The sequence below is a fragment of the Cariama cristata genome, unplaced genomic scaffold, assembly GCF_000690535.1.
Source record: "Cariama cristata isolate BGI_N322 unplaced genomic scaffold, ASM69053v1 scaffold3043, whole genome shotgun sequence".
In the NCBI taxonomy this organism is placed as follows: Eukaryota; Metazoa; Chordata; class Aves; order Cariamiformes; family Cariamidae; genus Cariama; species Cariama cristata.
The window spans coordinates 28526-50259 of record NW_009607636.1 but is presented as its reverse complement, the minus strand read 5'-3'; the positions used below and the strand labels follow the sequence as shown (position 1 = coordinate 50259).

Genomic DNA, 21734 nt, shown 5'->3' with positions numbered 1-21734 from the left:
ACCTTAGTAAACCAATTATCATAGTCTACTCTTTCTGTCCCTCTTTGACAAGATTACACAAAGACTGAGACTAGACAATAACTGAAAGATGGAGGTTTTTTCTATCTATATAAAGAAATGATTGGAAGCAAAGCTCCAATTCTTGCACTGGAGCTGTCGCTCAAAGGTGATACAATCTAATTTTGGATACTGTACGTGGCTTAATGAACTACTACATGTTTGGATGGTTTCCTGTTCTTGAACAGAATTCCATTATGTTTTCAAGTTTACTTAACTGAAGTGGAAATGATAGGAAAATGACTGTTGTATTTGTCTATGTATATGCAGACACAACCCTTGAAGACAATTTTGCTCAAAACCTGACAACAAAGTCATCCCATGTTTCAGTTCTGGTCTCCAAGTACTTCAGTTTATTTCTGCACGTTGTTCACAATGTAGACTATATGATTAAAGAATAAAAAGAAATAAATTGTGCAGAGGAAGGTGTGTCTATTGCAAACTATAACTTGAATTTCAGTCCAAGAGAAGCAATGTGAGATGATCCATGAATTTTAAATCTAAATTATTTCATACCAAAAGGACAATGTGCAATTTGATCCAGTTTGCCTGAACTTTGGGCTTCGTAGCCGAGCTACTTGTGAAATACTGCTGCTGTTTTTCAGAATGAACATAAAATGACCTGTCAAAACAAAACAGAAAACAACTTTTCAGGCTGAAGAAAGAGTTTCTAAAGGCTGTTAAAGCATTCATGGCCTCCACTTAAAATCTGATTAAAGAGCAGGTATACCTATTCCACTCCCCTGTTTCTAGGCCTGGCTTGCCTTACCTTCAGATTTGTTGCTGGTGTGATCCCACGGAGGAGCTTGCTTCTGAAAAGCAGGTGCAAGAGCACTACTGGAACTTCTTACCCAGTCAAATTCATCTGCATTTGCAGTTTCAAGCCAACCACAGCTCCCTCTCTCAAAGTCACATATGGCAGCTGAAATAAAGAAATAGACATTTTACTTTTTCTCTGTACATGACATTACTAAACAAGCTTTGCAGTATGAAAAGAAAATAAAATGTTTCTAATACATCATTGATATTCTAGAAAGAAGTCTAGTAAAGAGGCATGGGAAGCAGAGTATGGCCTCATACCAGAGATGGGGTATTTGTTTTACAACAGTTGGGTAAAACAGCAGTCCCATAGGAATAACCAAGCAATCCTTATAGATAACGTATTCTGTAAAACAGGTCCTTCCCACTAAAGGCACTGCAGCCGAAGCACTCCAAGCAGGCGAGGAGGTGCTGACAACAGACCTTATGTTACAGAGCAAGAACAGAGAGCACACAAAGCAGTAACAAGCCTTCTGCAAGATCTTTTAGGGAATCGATGTTGGAGCCAGAAAACAAATTCCTTATTTCCTGAATCTCAGCAAGTATGCTAATGATAATAAAACCCTTTCTTTAGTTATAATAGGAATTAAGTTAAATATCCAGGCATTACTGAGACATTATGATATTGCTAATCTCCGAAACACAAACTAGGGCAGTGAAAAAGATTTGAAAAACATTCAGCTGCATTCTTCAATTCTTCAGTTAAAAGAGCAGTGACATTTTAGAAAATGTGTATAATACAAAATAAAGGAAAGAAAGGAGTGGAAGGGTGTCATGTATGAATGAATGTAAATTGACAAATATTTATTACGTTAAAATAAAGAAACATCAGGTTTTCCTCTTCTGCACTTTAAAAAAAAATCTTCATTAAATCACAGAATGATATTTTTGAGTCCTGTAATTATAATAGGTTTTTAATGGAAAACATTAAGAAAAAAATTTCAAATTTTTTTTAAGCAATAATTTATTAATTATATACACAGAGCAAATAAAAAAATATTCACACATGACTGTCAGAATTCTACCATTATTTTATAATGTCTTATTACAACTTCCAGTGGCCATATCATTACAGCATAGAAAATGCACATTTCGGAATCGAATGAAGTCTCTTGGAGCATAGGATTCATGAATGTTTATTTATGGAAGACATGGGAGGTTTTTTTATTTTTATTTTTATTCTTCTTTGAGAACTGTGTCACATTAAGTTGTACATAATTCGTTAGAAAGAATGAAAAAATTACTAACTGGGCAAGTTAGTATTGTTGGTTAGGGCTTCTAAAAACATAAGATTTTGTGAATTATTAAGCACAGCACATAGAAATCCACAGTTATTAATGCTGCTTCAAAAAATAATTCCAGAAATATGGAATATTAAATAACATTTAAGAGATCAAAGAAAATATGAGTTTCTATACATGCAGTATATGTGGGTCAGAAATGTCAATGATAAAATGACGCAGATCAAATGTCACAAAAAAACAGAAGGAAGAAATTTTTTGATAGAATGGTTTGGTAGAATAAAACTAAGACAAAAATACTTGCAAATATTCAAGGACGTAGGCATGATGGAAATAACTGAAAATTCACCAGCAGAACATAATGATAAGGGAATATAGAGAGCTATTCCGATTCGCTTTTGCTCAATAGAAGAAACTGTTCCATATTCCCAGGACAACAGCAACAAAGAATATGACAAACCTTGGACACAGATGGTTATACCAAAGGAGGTAAATAAACAAGATAAAACTGTGAAGCCTGAGCCCAGACTTCTTGCATCTGTAGCTTCTAACAGAGACGAAACATAAAAGAAAGGATGCACCAGATCATACATTTAGTTTAAGCATGAATGAATACATTGAGATAAAATAAACCTGAAACCTTCAACTAAATCTCAAACCAACCATTTAACACCTAGGGAAGATATCAGAATAGAGCAAGCTGGTAGAGCCCAAGTGAAATGCACTTGGGTCTTGATGATTGATAACACTTCAATTACCTAATTGTCCCATAACCTCTTTGACTGGCACTTTCGTTTCAGACAGATTATCCAGAAAGAAAGGCTGTTGCTTAGGTACCTCTGTAGTTTCTTCCACAGTGAACACACACAAACTAATCTGACTTCTTTCCTAGTACTTTATTTTCTACCTTTCTCCTATTTCTTATTTTCTTATATGCTCTTTTTGTACTCTAACCATCAAGTGGCCCTACACTCTGCCAAGCTGTCTTCTCCTCCTATGTTTGAGGAATTTAATGCTAGTTTTTCATAAAAACTTTCTGTCATCCTTACAGTGTTCTGACATTTAACCCACCAAAATTTGTCTTCTTTTCTACCTCTTTCTTTTAGACATTACTTCAGCTATTTGTTTGATGCTTTTTTACTTCTAATAGTATCCATGCCACCCGTATGGCTATATTTTTCTATGCTGCCCCTTTTAGCATCTTTTTTAATAAGCTTCCTCAATACTCATGAACCAGAGTGATACTGTGAGCATGACATTTAAGGGTGTTTGGTTTTATTGATGTTTTGAGAAAGCTGCCTTTAGATCTTCAGCAGATTTAGTCTGACATGACTTGTCACCACAAAACTCTAAATTTCTTTATGATTTTTGTTTCTTATGCAAAGCGCTTTACCCTTTTCTGTTTTGAGGAGCTTCACTCAAAGGCCTTCACAAATCAGATGTGCAGCTTCTCTGTAAGCTGAACAATGCCTAACAAGAATTTAAGAAAAAGTCCGGCTGAAAATAGTATTTAAAACATTAACCTGTTTGCAAGACTGCAACCTCTACGTCTGCCGAAAATCTCTCCCTGTCTCTCAGCCCATGTATGTTTATGCATAATGCACCATGAAAAAAATCCAAGTGAAGAGATATCATCATCATTACTGGCTTACAATTTTTTCTTTTACTTGAAAGCTGTTTAAAAAGGCTCTACTAGACTTTTAACTTTTTTTTAATCAGTAATTTTAAAATAAATTTAGGAACTTATAGCTAGATGTCATAAAGAAGACAATCTTCAAATGTAGGAATCAAAATAGTTTAACTCTGGACATATTCATCCTAACAAATTATACAAACACACTGAAAAGTGTTACATCTGCCTTAACATATTTGTGTTTTCTATTACAGCTACTCTTTGCTAATGTCATGATATATACACACTCAAATAACACTGTACTTTGTATGTGCACTGGTGTAATTTCTATGGTAAAAAACTGAATAGTAGTCAATTAAAAAAAATATTGCGAAAGTTTATCAGTAAGAAGCAATGCTAACCAGAAAAAAAAAAGACAAAAAACAAGTCACTATTTGAAGATCAAACAAGTTTAGTCTTTACAAGACCTCACTTCCCAAACATTATCTGCTATAGTTTTGGGGAAAAAAAAAAAAAGGAAACTACTTCCACGTAAAGGTTTAGAGTAAAACATTGAGTGCTAACCTAATTTACATCGTAATGTTCTCAGATATATAAAATCGTAGTTTAAATCTAACAATTGTTTAGGACAAAAAGATATGGTAGTCTCCTCTACAGATGGCTACAGGAAACAAAACACTCCAGAACATCTTATTCTGCTAATTTCTGCTGGGAAATCCATTTCATTAGCCATGAAATTGCAACAGACCTACTTGTGATTTCAGTCATGTAGCTTTTTTAGTACTAGACAAACATGACTTGTACATTACACATAGGTGTATATCTCTTGTGAAATGAGGAGGAGTTTTGCATATAAGACAAGAAAAATATGCAGAGAGAAAAGATTTCATTATAAATAAATCTAGTGATTTTACTGTGCACCTACATTTTTAACAAGCTAACTGCACTGCATGTCTCCTAACACCAACTTATCTGCAGGACTTGCAAAGACTGAGATTTTTACAGGGGGAAAATAAAATTCTGTGGGTGCACACACAACACTAATCAACGCTGAGTCTGACCTAAATATTGCCCACAAAAAAATAGCTGTACTGTCACATGTAATTGTAACAATTTCATTTTCTAAACAATGATATGAAAATAATCTTCACTACAAAACTCTGATTTTGATCACAGTCCATTCTGTGCAGTGAGGCAGATATGCAATCATCTAACTAAAGATTCATAACATCATTTTAAAGTGAAATAGGATCCAAAACCACTGGTTTATTAAATCTGACATTTTCTGGAATTCTCTCTGTTCATATGATACTGTCATTTGCAAATGCTTCTCAGGTTCTGAATGTGAGTAATTACAGTGTATAGATATAGGAAATCATCCTAAAATAATAAAAGCCTCCAAAAGAATCAAATTACATCTGATTGACATTTTAATTGAAATTATAGCAAATTAGGTCCAAATCTGTCCTCCATTCAAAAATGTTAATGAAGTCTGAAGAGAATGAAATTTCTTAAACACAATAACCTGGTGATTTAGGCTGTTGGATATCCAGGTCAGGATGAAATAAGAGAAATGTATGTATTCTTTAACAATCAAGAGCTTGTGTTTTGACACCCATTAGAATGCTCCTTCTTCCCTAACCCCTTATCTCAGCCCTAGTCTCACTGGAAAACTGGAAGTCCTCGCTGTCTTTCCTCATTTCCCCAGACAGCTCCTTGCTCCAAGTCTTCTCACACAGTCTCAGATCTCTGCCACTTACTGCCACACTTACGGTGATGCCTCCCAAAGCATCACTGCTCCACAGCCATATTCTTCATTCCTGTTCTTTCCTTGGTTTATTCTCTTAACAAACTTTTAATCTTTCATTATTGTTATCTCTCCTGACACTGTATTACCAGCTCTTTGACCAGCTGGTTTTAATCCTTCCCCCACAGCAGCCTTCCTGCCCTGGCTTCCTCCAGCCCCCTGGTTACTTCTCTCCCACACCAGTGAGATCAAGCAATGCAGCCTTTGCAGCCATTCCTCTTCACAGCCAAAGGTGGTTTCCTGTCTCTGTAGATGGCATATTAGTCCCATCTCTTCCTCATTTAACTTCCACAAACTGATCCTAATGCTGTTGTCTATGCACTTCCAGTCTTAGGTCCCTTCTCCAATTTACAAGCTGACAGTCTTTTCACTCCTTGAACTTAAGCCCATCCTTATGAGCTGGCTGTTGCTCCTGGCCTCACCTTTAAATACAACTTTTGCTGTATTTATATTTGTCTAGTTGAAATGAAGAAGTAGCAAGTATGAGACACATTTTGGCATGCAAGTTTTTGACTCTAAAAATGAGATTTTGGAAGAGCTACCTTTTAACCACAGCGGAAGTTTTACACTTTGGCAAGATTACTAATAGGTAATATGGGGAATATTTCTTAGAATATTAAGGAAACTTGTATTACTTATACGAAGGTAGCCATTAGAAACCCAGTAATGCTTATAGTTAAACAATTATGCCACAAAAGTAGTTTTTAAGAAACAAGACATGTATCATTGTCTTTATTTCTTTTAAGTTAAACTAAGCTACATAAAACTCTGTAATAAAATATAGATTATGTCCAGTTTATGAATTACTTAATTTAAGACTAGCCTTAGCTTGCTTATGCTGCCCTAGGTTGCATAACATAGAAATAATAACTATTAAATACATATTTCATTTATAAAGACATAAATAGAAAACAATATTATGTGTATACGTGTGCTGGTTTTGGCTGGGGTAGAGTTAATTTTTTTCATAGTAGCTAATATGGGCCTCTGTTTTGGATTTGTGCTGAAACAGTGTTGATAATGTAGAGATGTTTTCATTATTGCTGAGCAGTGCTTGCACAGAGCCAAGGCCTTTTCTGCTTCTCACACCGCCCCACCAGCGAGTGGGCTAGGGGTGCAGAAGGAGTTGAGAGGGGACACAGCCAGGACAACTGACCCCAACTGACCCAAGGGATATTCTATACCATATGATGTTCAGCAATAAACTGGGGGAGGACATTCAGAGCTATGGCATTTGTCCTCCCAAGTAACTGTTAGGCATGATGGAGTCCTGCTTTCCTGGAGATGGCTGAACACCTGCCTGCCGATGGGAAGTACTGAATGAATTCCTTGTTATGCTTTGCTTGTGTGCGTGGCTTTTGCTTTGCCTACTAAACTGTCTTTATCTCAACCCATGAGTTTTCTCACTTTTACTCTTCTGATTCTCTACCCCACCCCACTGGGGAGCATGAGCAAGCGGCTGTGTGGGGCTTAGTTGTCAGCTGTGGTTAAACCATGCCCAACATGGGGCTCAAAGGGGTCAAGATAATGACAGGTTTGATTGGAATGTGCTAGACTGAATTTATGGCTGTTACTGCTGTTTAGCTATTAATTGGCAGGCTCTTGTGCTTGCCATGGAGCTTGCTTGCCTCGCTGCGTATCAGAGTCTAGTGCTCATTAGTGGCTGCTTTTTGCTTTCACTGCTTGCTGTACAGCTGTACTGCTTATTATCTTACTCTGCCGTGCCTGAGAACATTTTGATAGCAGCAATGGCAATGCACCTGGGCTGGCAGATGACCAGGACATCGCTGCTGTTTCTGTGCTGCTTAACAGGACAGGCTGGAATTCCAGTGTAAACTCAAGGCTTGTTGTTGTGTTAAACCCAGTTAAAACATTAAGCACAGTAAAATATCTGTGCTTAGATAAACTAAGAAATTAGGAAAACTGACTGAGAAAAATGAAATGCTTGCATCCAATTGCAAGAACATGCATAACAAAACATAGAAAGTAATGATAGAGTACACAAACATGAAGATGGTGAAACACCGTTTGAGTAGAATTAAAAGAGCTATCCTAGTGCTGTAGACTACCAGATTAACATGTTGAAAGGCAAGTTTATTGCTTGGAAACAGCCAACTTGCCAAACTACTTGCAGAGAGATTTGTGTACCTATATTCTGCTTCCCACATTACAAGCCACAGAACTAGCACATGCTCAGTCAACTCAGCAGTACAACATAGATTTATAAGTAAGCAATATATTTAGGGTAAAGATCACCATAAGTATACTTATAATAGCTCCAAAATTTAATCTTTATCATGTTGTTAATGTATCTTCTGGGTAATTGAAACTTGGGTATAATAAAAGATTCTTCAGTCATATAATCAGAGAAAAAAGAAAGAGAAAATCAGTTGTCATATACGAAACTTGTGATTAAGGATAATCTAGAACTGGTTAAACACCTAACTGAACATTTGTTTTCACTTTTAGGTATAATGTTGAAATAGAAACACAGGCTGAATAGCTAAAAGGAAGGGTGTTTTGAAATATAAATAACCATATTTGAAGTGAAAACAGTAGATTTTAGTTTTCTTGATTAAAAGCTATCAGTTAACTGCTATCCCAGAGCACTGAAAGAGATATTGCATGCAACTAAATCTATTTAGAGTGTTTTTAAGTAAATTATTGATTTGGAAGTGTTATTATTTGATCAGAGAACAAAATCCCTGAGCCTGCATTTAAGTTAATGGGAAAGCAGTCCAGACTATCATAACCCAATGGTACATAGGATGTGTAAGCACATTTTGAAGAAAAGTACAAAAACCATGAAGTAGGTGAATCAAAAAGCAATAGAGTGTAATAAGAGTTTTAATATGAGTAACACAGGCAGGGAGGGAGTAAAGAAGTAAAAACTCTTCAGTGGTACCTGGTGAAATGAGCAGAAACAATAGGCACTTGCTGTTGTACTGTAAGGGTGATCAAACACTGGAACACTTTGCCCTGACAGCTGTGTAGTCTCCATCCTCCGAGATATTCAGAACCCAACCGTGGAAGGTCCTGGGCATCCTGCTCTGGTGGACTCTGCTTTGAGCAGGGGGGTTTAACTATGTGATCTTCAGAGATCCCTTCCAAACTCAACTATTCTATGGTAATAGCAGATTCTTTTCCTCATCTTCACTCTGGCCCACAAGAGGAAAGATATTCTGCCTAGTGAACGTTTAATAGTTATTTCTTGTTTCAGCTAATCAAACAGTTGCCTAATAAAACAGAATGAGGTTTCCTAACTTCGAGCTCTGTATGTTTTGGAGACAAATCTTTCTAAACAACTAAAACACTGGACACCAGACTCTAGCCAAGAAAGACTGGATACTGAAACTGTAGAGAAGTTGCACGAATACAAATAGAAGCTGTAATTATTTCTTTTATCTGCTAAAAGTCAAATAGATTTTTGTTTATCTGAACAACACCTGTCAGATTTCCTAATAAAAACTATAAAATATAAGCATGGATTTTGGATTGTACTAGCTTCTGTGACAAGGTTTATGCTTTGTGACGTATAACACAGCACAGTCAGAAAATACTATAAGGATCTCATCTACACTATTTCTGTTATTTGTGGGAATGCTAGAAACCATCAACCTCTATTAAAAAAAAAAAAAAAAAAAAAAAAAAAACCAAACCAAACCAAACAAAACAAAACAAAACAAAACAAACACTGTACTAAATATTGCTCATGGCAACTCCCTTTGAAAATGCATCATGATTTTTATAGCATAGTTGATAGTTTAATGCAAAAGCAAGAGACTAATTTTCAGAGATGGAAAGTATAACCACGATTTCTTATGGAGAACCGGTAACTGAATGAATCAAAAAGACTTTTGAAGCTACATATTAGAGGCCCTGAAATGTTTCCAAGCTTCCTTCTGACTGTACAGTGGAGAGGGACTCTGAGATGCATCACCTCCCTCTACTTTCCCGCATGTTAGTTTCCATGCAAAGAAAACCCAGGCACGTAGCCCAGACAGGAGTCACAGCACATTCAAACACAAAATGTTGACACAGCCTAAATTATATCTGTGACCATGTCTATGCACAGATGCTTTATTTACCAGTCCAGCTGTGGTATCTCCACATCAAAACTAAGTATACAAAACATACAATTTGAATGCGAGTCTGAGATCACCGTATTTTCAATGTTTCCTATCTCAGTGTTTCTCAAGTCTAATTACAGGACCATGTACCCTTTAAGAGGAGGCATCTTATGCAGTGGTGCCACAGAATTTCTGAATTCATACAAGTGTAACATATTTTCCTCACATTTTTTTTAGTGTAATTTTGTATGTGTGAGAGCATGTGTGCAAAAGTTTGTGCACAAGTTCTGTTTGGTTTATTTTACAATGGCTTCCTGAATCAGCTTCCAATATCTTACAGATTAAAATTTTATTCAGTACAACACTGTACCTGATATTTAGCATCTTAAGAGTTATAAAATAAAGTACTATATTTTAAGCAATACTTTCTACTAAATAGTTAATCAAAGACCTTTTTTCTGGGTTTAATGTTAAACAGAAAATAACAGGGGAAAAATTCAGAATAGAATCAAAATGAAGTAACTATTACTCAAGAGATTTTACTTTTATTTAAATCAGAACATTTATGAAGTCACAAAAGCCTGACAAATAGGACAAACAAATATAGTCACAGGAGTCTAATCACCAAGATTTTTACATTTTCACTTACGGCACTTGGCTTCATCATGGTTATTTGAACAGTCAGGTGTAAAATCACAAAATTTGTCAAATGAAGTACATTGTCCATCGCCACATGAAAAAAGTCCTGGTGGACAGTAAAAAGCTGAAGAATTAGCACCTGCAAATTCTGGTTCCCCTTAAAAATCAGAAAAAAAAAAAAAAAAAAAAAAAGTAAAAATACACATATATATAAAATTCTAAGAAGTGCTTTTTTTCATCTTTGAATATAGTAATGTGCTCAGCGTAAGGAACATAACATCACCTATGAAGTGAACTAGATCATATAACAACTGATAAGAAACACAGCTGATATTAATGTCTGATGCTTTTAAACTATATATTATTCTCCACAATATTCAAACTTTTATGTAAAAAATTATCAAAAACACCTTGAAGTTATGTGGCCAGGCTCCAGTTCAGAGGGGAGATGCTGTGTACAGCAGCCTGCTGTTTCTCCTGCAGTCATGAGCAGGACTTTCACAAAAGCTTTAAGCTGTAGTGGTGGTTTGTTCGCATTCAACTCACAATGAACATTCCAAGAAGCCAAAATTTTGATGTTTCATCACTACTAGCTTGTACCTTGATCTACACATTAGAAAATGCCCCAAGTTTCAATGAATGGGGAAACAAAAAGCTGAGGACTACTGATTTTACTTCAGCAGATGTCTGGGAAAAGTGCAAGTGAGAGGAATAACATGTAGCTTTTCATCTTCTTTGTTTAACTTAGCTTTTTAGATACTCATATTGCTATCCAGACAGAACTTTTTTTCAAAAGCACTCCCTTCTAAAAGTAACAGCTTTGTGACTGATGGGTAAATAGGGGAGTTGTAGGGCAAATAATTAAAGCAAATTATTGTTTCTTCAAATACCTAGCTACCATCAATCAGACTGTATATAGGGATCAGAGAAGCCTTAAAAACACAACAATGAAGTTTTTTATTATGCCATTAAATTTTCCAATAAAGAAGAAATTCAGGTATTTGCTGGGTATAACCCATTAGCATTACCACTTACTGCATATGTGCCCATGCCATTTTAGAAAAGTAGTCATCAATAGTCAAGAGGACCAGAAGCAGCAGTCTGACAATGTTACATTATTTTTTATTTCTACCTGTTGGCACCTCAAGATTACAGTGTGTGAAGACACAGACAAGTTAGTTTGGTGGGCACTTAGTGTATGTTAGGTATTTGACAGTAATGATGGGAGAATCCTCTTGCCCTAAAGATAATGCAGACAAAAGATGCTTTGCTTCTGTCTCTGCATCCAAGTGTGAATGTTGGCAGGTACTATGTATTAAGTGGTGTCTGAAAATTCCCACCACAGCTCAATGTGCAGAACTAGTGCAAACTTCTTATAGCAGCTAGCGTGTCACACAGGATGAGAGTTTTCATTATATAATCATAGAATCACAGAATTGTTATAGTTGGAAAGGACCTTTAAGATCATCGAGGCCAAACATAAACCTACCACTGCCAAGTCAACACTAAACCATGTCCCTAAGCACCACATCTACATGCCTTTTAAATGCCTCCAGGCATGGTGATTCTACCACTTCCCTGGGGAGCTTGCTCCAATGCTTGACAACCCTTTTGGGGAAGAAATTCTTCCTAATACCCAATCTAAACCTCCCCTGGCGCAACGTGAGGCCATTTCCTCTTGTCCTATTGCTCATTACTTGGGAGAAGAGACTGACCCCCACCTCGCCATTACCTCCTTTCAGGTAGTTGTGTAGAGTGATAAGGTCTTCCCTCAGCCTCCTCTTCTCTAGACTGAACAACCCCAGCTCCCTCAGCCATTCCCCATCAGACTTGTGCTCCAGACCCTTCATCAGCTTCGTTGCCCTTCTCTGAACACGCTCCAGCACCTCAATGTCTGTCTTGTAGTGAGGGGCCCAAAACTGAACACGGTATTTGAGGTGCGACCTCACTAGTGCTGAATACAGGGGTATGATCACTTCCCTAGTCCTGCTTGCCACACTTTTTCTGCCACAAGCCAGAATGCCACTGACCTTCTTGGCCATCTGGGCACACTGCTGGCTCATATTCAGTCAGCTGTCATAGATGACTGATCACAGCATATGGAATTTTTCCCCAGATTACCCCCTACTTTCTTAAAGGTATCTTGAAGATGTCAGTCAAATCACAGTTATACATAACAGACATTGGGGAAAATGTATTGAAAACCACAGAACTTGCCTTCACTTTCTTTGCTGACTCCTGGAAGTGATTTATTCACAACTCCACATTCCTTTGTTATACTGATGTCATCAACAGCAACAGTAGCATTTGTTGTTAGAACAGTAGCTCGTAAAATAACCTGTAAAGACAAATAAATGAGTTCATTAAAGATGACATGATAAAAAGACATATGTGTGTATATATATATATATACACACCTTTGTAATTTATGACATCTAGGAAGTAAATACCACCTCCAATGAACTACAAACACCAGCCAGCAAAATCTACTATTAAGATTTGATCAAAGTCAGAAATTTACTCAACTGTCAAAGCCATAAGTACCTTTACTTATGGAAAGTTATGCAACCCAGATGACCTTGCTTCAATCTAAACTGGTAAAAGCCATCACTACCTGAATGAATTGTCTTCCTGCTGGAACCATGAAAAGTTACACATTTTTTAAAATGAGATATTCAGGGTTACCAAATATGATAGTTTACAACTCCATTTAGTTGTGTTCATCCATACTACGTCTGCTGAAGTCAGCAGCATGTGTTACTGTAAATGCAGGGATTGTAAGGATGCATTTGTAAACACAAGGAAATATTCAGGAGATCATAAAAGGAACTAAAGTTCAGTCATAACTTATCAGTAGTGCAAACTGAGTGCCCCTTCTTTTGGAACATCTTACAGATGAGATATAAAATGAAGAGATCAAAACTGGAATTTTTATTTGCTGAATCCTTATATTTAAGTTGCTGATTCCCCTAACAATTCCATTCTAATTTTCAGTAAAGTGTAGCAGCCTGAGATTATGTAAAAATAGAATTAAACTCAAAACCTGCTAATTCTTTCTGAGATCGATGCCGTTAGGCAACATAATTAGGCTGTCCCTCAGATCAACAGTTTTTATAGCAAGTTCTTTTTTTAAAGGCTACTGCACTATTGCTATTTGATTTTTACTACAAAAAGGAGATTCTAACACCTGCAATACTGAAACAATGGTGATGTCCTTTAATAGCTCTATCTCTTGAAAGAACTGAATGGAATTATTTTTTATATGAGCATTAAAGAAGAGAAGTTCCCTTTTTATATTTCATTATAAAAGTAAATTAATTCTAAAGGCTAAATTGGAGTATCTTTTTGAAAGCAATGTAAATGTAATTTCTAATTACCTGAAAAGGTAAGTCCTCAGCTGCATTTTCTATAGGTATATTCACTTTTGTCCACTGCATCTCAGGCAATCCTGAAATGTCACGCAATTTTTCCAAACTTCCATCCAATGTAGTTCTCTTAAAGACAGAAAGCTGCGAATCCTGAGATAACTGGTACCAAAATCTTACCTGTTGAAAGAGTTTTTAATGAAACACTTTAAAAACTACATTATCAATCTGCAATATATCTGCAATATACCAATTCTTATACGCACATTATAACACAGAATGACATGACAGGTCTAAATACAGCCTTGGCATGAAAGAAAGAGAAGTTTGAAACTATGGCATGTTGAGGAGCTGTATTATGTCTAAAGATAAAACCACAGTTAAAAGTAAAACTTATTTTTAAAACTTACTTTTAACTTGTATCTACCAACAGATGCAGACCAACTGATATGACCTCTTAACTCTTTTTAGCTTAGTAAGGACTTAGAAACTTCTAGATTATTTTTCTTCACAAATGCTGAATATAGGACAGCTTCCTAAGAGTGTTAATCTCAGAAGTGTAACAGTTGAGGTACTTATATGAAAGAAATTGTATGATCTTTTATTTCCACAATCAAAACAAATGGAAATTTTCTGAAGACAGATTTTTAAAACAATCTATTGACCTCCTGAAACAAGTGGATTGACCAATATATGGGAAGAAAAAACAACTGTAGGGGGAGGAGGCTATAGAAAACTGCTTGCCAAGCAGAAAAGATCAGAAAACAATGAGAATCCCAGTTCATTGTACCTCCCCTGCAGTACAGAGTAAACCTGATGCATTTAATTTATTTTTTTAAAATACTATCGAGACAAAAATGCAGCTGAGAACTGCAGGGAAGAAATAAGATTTTCAAAGACTAATTTTTTTTTCCTTCTGCCTGAGTCCTTCCTACTTCTTCATATAGTGAAAGACTAGAACTTCTTCAACTGCAGACTCTTTACTTCCCTGCTAAAACCTTGATAATACTTGAATATTCATGAAGGTAAAAAAAGAGTTGTAAAAATAGCTCTTCCTACCCAGTTTTCTGCCCATCTTTATGGGATCTTACAGTGTGAATCTTGGATCATCACACTACATAGAGAAAGTTTCCTTTTATTTTTTCGTGTTATATCAACTTTTAAACAGAGTTAAAGAATACAGATCATTTTGGCCTAATAGTCAAATGAAATTTATGTATTTTTTTACTAGACAATAACAAACACAAGAAAACCCATCTTTAGCCTCAGGACAAACACAGATGCATGTGATAGCCAGCTTTCAGTTAGACATGAGACAATTAAAGTCTTTTATTTGAGCAAGACAGGTGACACAATAGGCTGTACATGTCATGGAAATGCATTATATTAGGGACCATAAAAGGCAAAACAGCTTCAGGATAGTGGTGTAATTTTTACTTAATTTAATTTACTGCGAATTAATGCAAATTTCTAATCACTGGTTGGGCTACTGAGAAAAAAAGAAAAAAGAAAACAAACTTTTAAACACAAACTTGAGTAAACACCTTTCCTCCCCCTTCCCCAGGTCAGTTTAAGTCAAATGCTTAACCTGCCCCCTCCCTAGTCTCAATTTCCCTAATTTTTGCTGCAGGTTACACTCAGTCTGGCCCATTTCCTCTGGTGAGGCAACAGACAGAGCAGGAGGTTGGGCATGTGAGTAATGGTTTCTTTATGGTGCTCCCTATGTGTTCACCTCCTCTGCTCATTACTTCTCACCCTTCTTCCCCTGCTTCAGCTCAGGGCTTTGACAGGCCACAGTCCCTCTGCGGTGTGCCCACTCCAACATGTGTTGCCCATGGCCACAGTCCCTTGGGGGTCTCCCTGTCCCAGCATGGGTTGCCCATGGCTGCAGTCCTCTCAGAGACATACCTCCTCAGCACGGACCACCTCCTTCCGTGGGTATGTCTCCAGCTGTGTCCCCAACAATGTGCCCTGCCACACCTCTCCTTGTTTGTCCCCAAGAGATCTCTTTTCTTTTTTAGAGGAACTAGTAGTTTAAGATTAACCAAACTGAGAGGAGTATTTTCTTCAATAAATGATCACATTAATGTCTCTGTTAAAGTTGTAGACCCTTAGTGTACCTAGGAATTTGAAGAACAGGGTTGATGAATTTGAGAACTCCTTGCGTTCAAATCATTGACTAATAATCTCAAAATCATCATATATGTGGATTCACTACCTTTCACTCCTGACCCTGAATTTAATCCATAAAAATGGCATATACACCAAAGATACAACATCTGCTATGTATGAAGGGAGAGTTTCTTTTTTGCTTGTTACATAGTACAAGGTAGATTCTTTTTACAGCACACTGTTACTTTTTAATATCTTCTGACTTCATGGCTAGTGGACTTGGTCTCTCAATTTCCGACGCTGTTTCTTTTTTCCCCATTCATGAAATCATGTATTATATAAAATAATCTCAAGACTTATCAATAAATTGAAATACTTTCATGTAACTTTTTTCCCCACCAGAAAACTTAAGGAATAAAAAACAGCAGGTACACAAACACTATTCAAAATGAGCTGTTTGAAGAACTACACTCTAAACAATCTAGATTTAAGGTTCATGTTTATCAAACAGCTTTTCAAACAAATTTGTGTTTTCATTATGTAAAAAATAAAATTACACTCCCTCTGTATGTCTACTGGTTCTGCTTTACAATGACTACTGTGTCCATTAAAGAACCATAAACAGAGAAGTAGGACTAGAAATTTGTTTCTATAACTACAAAACCTTGAGCTAAATGAAGATGTTTCTTAGCTGACATCTACAGAAAGACTCAAGCTACAAGAAGTTGTAGAAGGAAGTTACTTCTAAGCTTCAATTGGCCAGTAAGGCACAATATAAAACTATTATCCCTCGACTTCAATTTTCTTTCTTTCTTTTTTTTAAAAAACAACTGCAGCCAAAGAACTTGTAAAGCTATTAATAAACATAGATCTCTTTATGTAGATCCTTTTATCCTCCCAGTGGGACATCCAACAGGGGGCAACATCTCACATTTATACGCAGAGAGCATAACACACCAATATACATCCTAATGAGCAACCCCTACTCCTTGCTCTTTCCCAGAAAGTAAAGTCTGCAGGGAAAACATGGCAGAAAGCCAGGCTTCCAGTCTTCAAAAACACTCTTTTTCAGACATGCATAGCTGGGTAAAAACTTGCCCTAGTTTTTGTTTGTTTTTTTTTTTTTTTTAATCTGGGAACTTTAAATACATTCAGTATGTGCATACATAAAATGTAAAATGGCTTCTTTTCTGACTTTGAACTAAAGAAATGTATGTGCATCCCACTGCATTTGTATTTATTTTGAATGCAGATCAAACTCTGCAACAGATCTAACCAGAATGATTCATTGGCCCATATACCAGTTGATGCCCAGTTCGTCTCAAGGGATTCTAAGATAAATTAATCTGAACCTGAAAGGCTCTTATCTACTCAGTATCAAGGTCTACAAAAGAGATATGAAACTACCTGAATGAATGCAAGGGCTATTGGTATCCCAGGAGTAATGCAACACACAGGGCACCGACAGAATGCTGCAAAGTCTTCTGTGTTTCCTGCAGCAGCATTCTGCTTGATTTCATTCTGCATCTATTTAATCTCTGACTCTTTACAACACTAAGAAGGCATGTGAAGATTAAGGACTGAGACAGTGCATTAAAGGACAGCAAAGCACTGTTCTTAAATTCTTTAAGAGGCTTCTACTCCTCAGCTGCAAGTTGCAACTATTCAGCTGAGATCTGGTAACTCATTGATGTGCATAGTCCAAGTAAGCTACAGTCTCAAGTAAAACAGGTTTATCTAAGCCAACACTTGTTTCAGGGTCCTTACACTAGAAAAACACTCAGAAGCCCAGGTCCTGCTGGAATAAAATTCTTTTATTTGTTGGGCCTTCTAAGTGCAGTTCCTCCACACATTGTTTTCTGATTTTTATTTCTGAAAAATTTTTTCTAAGTGAATTTACCGTTTCTGTTTACAGGACATTGGATGTGTTTCTCTCCTGCCTACAGACAACAGTATGACTCTCAGCTTTTGCTTGAAAGGCAGGCTGCTTTGACTGTGAGTTGATATGGCCCTGATACTGTTGCCCAGCTAGGTTTGTCACAGCATACAAAAACCTAAAGCATAGCCTTAAATCTGAGTCACCTGGTGGATGCTTTAGCAAGAATAATGATCAGATATAAAAATTTGGCAGCAAAGTAGTAAAAAGCCTGCTGCATTTCCCTCCTCCCAAAGAAGCAGCCTGTAACTCCTTCCACTGGTATTGAAATGGAGCCAGTTTTTCAGCAGCAACACTTACAGCATGAAGAATGCCATTACACCAGGTAAGTGATAGCTTACAAAGGTGGGGACAATTAATATCAAACTGTTACCTGACAGCAGGAAAGCCCAGGGGACAGTTTGACAAGGAAAGGGCTCCCCAGGTGAGACGTGGCCACCTTTGTGTTCATCTGATGTGATCCACTGAAGTAAATGAACGCTCCTGTAAAGAAAAATCAAAGAAATGTGAGAAATACGTCATGCTCCAATGGCAAATAGCTGCCTCAGAGAGGTAACTGTGTGCTCTGTGAGGCACATAAAGTTTATTCATAAATGTAAACAAATGAAACAGCTTTGACGCCAGTTCAGTCTCTGTGGATAACGAGGAGGATATTGTAACAGGCTGTGACAACCAGTGTCTATGTAAGCAAAGACAAAATAGAATAGCTAAATGCTCCTGAGTCTTTCCTCTACAGTAAAATTAATATGATGGAGTCAAAAGAAGAGGAAAGAGTGAGAAGGAAAACAGGGTATTTGGGCAGCTATTGCTAAGGTTACCCTGCCGTGGTTCCTGCAAGTACTTAATCCTGAGGAAGTAAATACAGAGCCTTGCAAAGAGAGTTCAGATGTGGCTTCTGTGAAGGCTTTACTGTGCAGACCCACTGGATATATTTTTTTTATCTGCCCTCTTCAGGCAAAAACCTTAAGATCTCCAACCTCCAAACATTACAAATATTTCCCATCACCTTCACACCATGCCTGTCTGCTCTCCACACAGGCTGGGGAGAGAGAAGGAACTGCAGGAGCCGCAGCACAGAGCATCCTGGAGATCAAACAGCATAGACCTCAGCTGGGATCCCTAAAGGACATGTTTTAATTGGCTTAAATAATGTTTCAAACAGAATTTAGAACAAAAATTAATTTCCTTTAGGGTACAGTATTCACTCTCGGCACAGCCAGGCCAGTTTTAAGCATGCTAACAATGTTGCAGACCATGGGAGCCAATGGAATCAGCTATATTTTCTCATGGGGTCCACAGACTTGACATTGTTGTCTGTGCTAGTGGGGATGAAAGCTTAATTAAAGATCTAATCTGAACTCTGGCAAATGAACTGCCTTTGGATTTGAACTACAGCAGATGTGATTCAGACAAAGGTAGGGAAGGATAAACATCTTCAAGGGGCCCTAAAGCAGCATATTTTGAATGCCATCAATGCTGCCTTCGCTGAATACTAAGACTTTTTCATGAAAGTCTGTGCAAAACAACACTAAAGGCTGAGTCTTGTTTGTGCATTGATATTACACATATTGCCTTACATCTTGGAAAATCAGCTATTGTGCTGTCACAGCCATACTCCTTAGCCATTTATTTCCCATGGATACATAATGAAGCAGAGGGTTAGGTCCAGCCCCACATGAATAATCGCATCACTTTAGCAAGGCTGGCACAAAGAGGTGACCGTTATAGCTCCTTGTACAAACAGGCGTGCTGTGCTCTGCAGCTTGAGGGAAGCTCCCCTCATTGGAATGCACGGGTACTTGAAAGGGTCCTCTTTCAATTTGCAGCTGAGGCTCTACAGTAGCCTCGTTAAGATCTTCATTAATCAAAATTTGCTGCTGCCCTCCCCAGGAGAGAAGAGAGACAAACACACTGCGGTACCACAAGCAACTGTTGCGACCTGACAGACTTTGATTTAATGTTGGCAAAAACTTGCTCGAATTCTGGAAGCCTAATTCTAAACCCGTGATGTGGCTGCAGCAGGTACAGTGATAAATGGGTACAAAACCACCTCAGAAAGACCTTTGCACTAACTTATATGGGGAATGCATCATTACTGGGCTGGAGAGATGCTGGATGGTAACCTCAAGATCTGCTTCAGGCTTCAACCTACAGCAACATACAAAGATGTGAACCTAACTTGTAATGATTCAGGTATCAAAGCAGCTTAAGTGCAGCAGCACAGAGTTCCATACGGGCTAATTTAACTTGCTGCTTGGGCTGCAGAGCAGATGTTTCTACCAGCAGCCTTCATTATGACCACATTACACCTCAGATCTCACCAGCACCTAGATAGTATAATCCACATGGGAAAGACACTGTCATATCAATGTCCTTCTCCAGAGCTGTGAGAGTTTGGAAGCTGTGACACAGTAATGTTTGCAGACAATGCAGTAATGCAGATCTAGTGCCACTCTACAGAGACAATAAAATGAAATATCAAATAGCTGCTGAGAAAGTGAATAGCAAGTTTGGTGCACTTCATCACTTGGGGACCAATGGAAAAAAAGGCACGATTGTGCAGTTAGAGTTATTATATGGCATGTACACACGTACTCGCATCCTGCTAGGGTTTGCTTAGGCAAATTTTAATCCTGGAATTCCTCTATCTTTGAATGCTTGAGGTGGAATACTTAATATTTCACTTTTCTCTAACATGAACATGATACTTTTTAATAAAATTAAAGTCACAGAATATTTGCCAGTATTATTTGACAATGACAAACATGCTAGGCAGCTTTAGTTTTATGCAGTACACTGTAATAACATTTTCATTGTGGAAAAATACTTTAAAACAGCCCTCTACTGGCATAAACTTTTTCCAGCTGAATGCATTGTTTGGCAACTATGGGCTGAAGGAAGAACAACTGTTCAAAAGATACTACACTCACACTATTTTTCCCAGACAAAATGGATTGATTTCCCTGCACTCTACAAAAAGCCACAGTGGTATTTTTTCCAAATAATATTTTCAAGAATGGTCCCTGTGTGAATATTGGGTACAAAGATGCTTATGATACATGTGAACAAAGTTAGCTATGTCAGTATCTCAAAAAACTGAAGGCTGTATCAAGTTTCATACCTCATTGATTGTCCCAGCAGAAAATTAAGGTTACAAAGGTGTAGTAATCAAATCAAACTGAATCTAAGAAAGAGCATCCCCAAAAGACTGGCTTTCTTTAATATGTTACCTATGTTATAAATATATTAGGTAGCATCCATTTCAAATCAGTTTTTATTATCAGTCTGTCACCATTTACAAGTAGAAATGCTCATCACAGAAGGAGGAAAATAATAATAATAAAAGAAATCTCACCATGGCCAATATTAGTTGTATGACCTCTGCCAGGGAGTCTCCTGTCTAGGGGAGTCTGTTCGTTTATTATGTTCCATTCAACATCACTTATGCTTAGTGGCTTCCACCCACAGAGGTCAGTCTCAAAATCACATATAGTGTAATTAGCTGTTGTAAGAAAAACAATAATAAGAGATCATTAAGTTGAATTTGATGCAACGGTTTAACACCACAACTATGACCATTTTGTATTTGGATGTACAAGGAGTCTTAAGGAAGCGCTGGTATGTTTTACTGAAATCCAGATTATTCAGGTGAACACAAAGTTCTATAATACAGGTTATAGATCAGGCAGGCCCCTCCCTTCTTAATCAAACTCAGAACCATGAAGGAAACCACCTATAAGAGAATAAACTATGTCACATTAAAGATGAGACCTGTACATAGGTTGCTGATAGATTATGAAAGTAATAATATATATTTTTAGAAGACAAATTCAACTGGAAAGTTAATTATGAATGTGTGGAAAAAAATGACAGATGTTTAGTGCTTTAAATACACTGAAAGTAAAGATGAATTAAGTTTCCACTTAATTTATTTTTGAAAATTAGTTTTAAATTTATGAATTATTTATGTCTCCTCGAAATTTTTTTTGCAAATCAAAAGGCCGTTTTCTCAGTTGGTATGGATTAGATCAACTTAAACTGTACAACAATCTCAC

The 21734-nt window shown here is 37.1% G+C and overlaps 1 protein-coding gene across 1 annotated transcript in view; it reads right to left on the bottom strand.

Annotated features, from left to right (window-relative positions):
- MALRD1 (MAM and LDL receptor class A domain containing 1) overlaps positions 1-21734 on the bottom strand; it is a gene marked incomplete at both ends in the record, with an annotated part of 76706 nt that overhangs the window by 27216 nt on the left and 27756 nt on the right. The window contains 6 exons of the mRNA XM_009696788.1: positions 574-679; positions 827-979; positions 12484-12604; positions 13644-13811; positions 18053-18162; positions 21035-21181. Coding sequence (XP_009695090.1) covers positions 574-679; positions 827-979; positions 12484-12604; positions 13644-13811; positions 18053-18162; positions 21035-21181 — 805 coding nt within the window. The remainder of the gene's footprint in view (positions 1-573; positions 680-826; positions 980-12483; positions 12605-13643; positions 13812-18052; positions 18163-21034; positions 21182-21734) is intronic.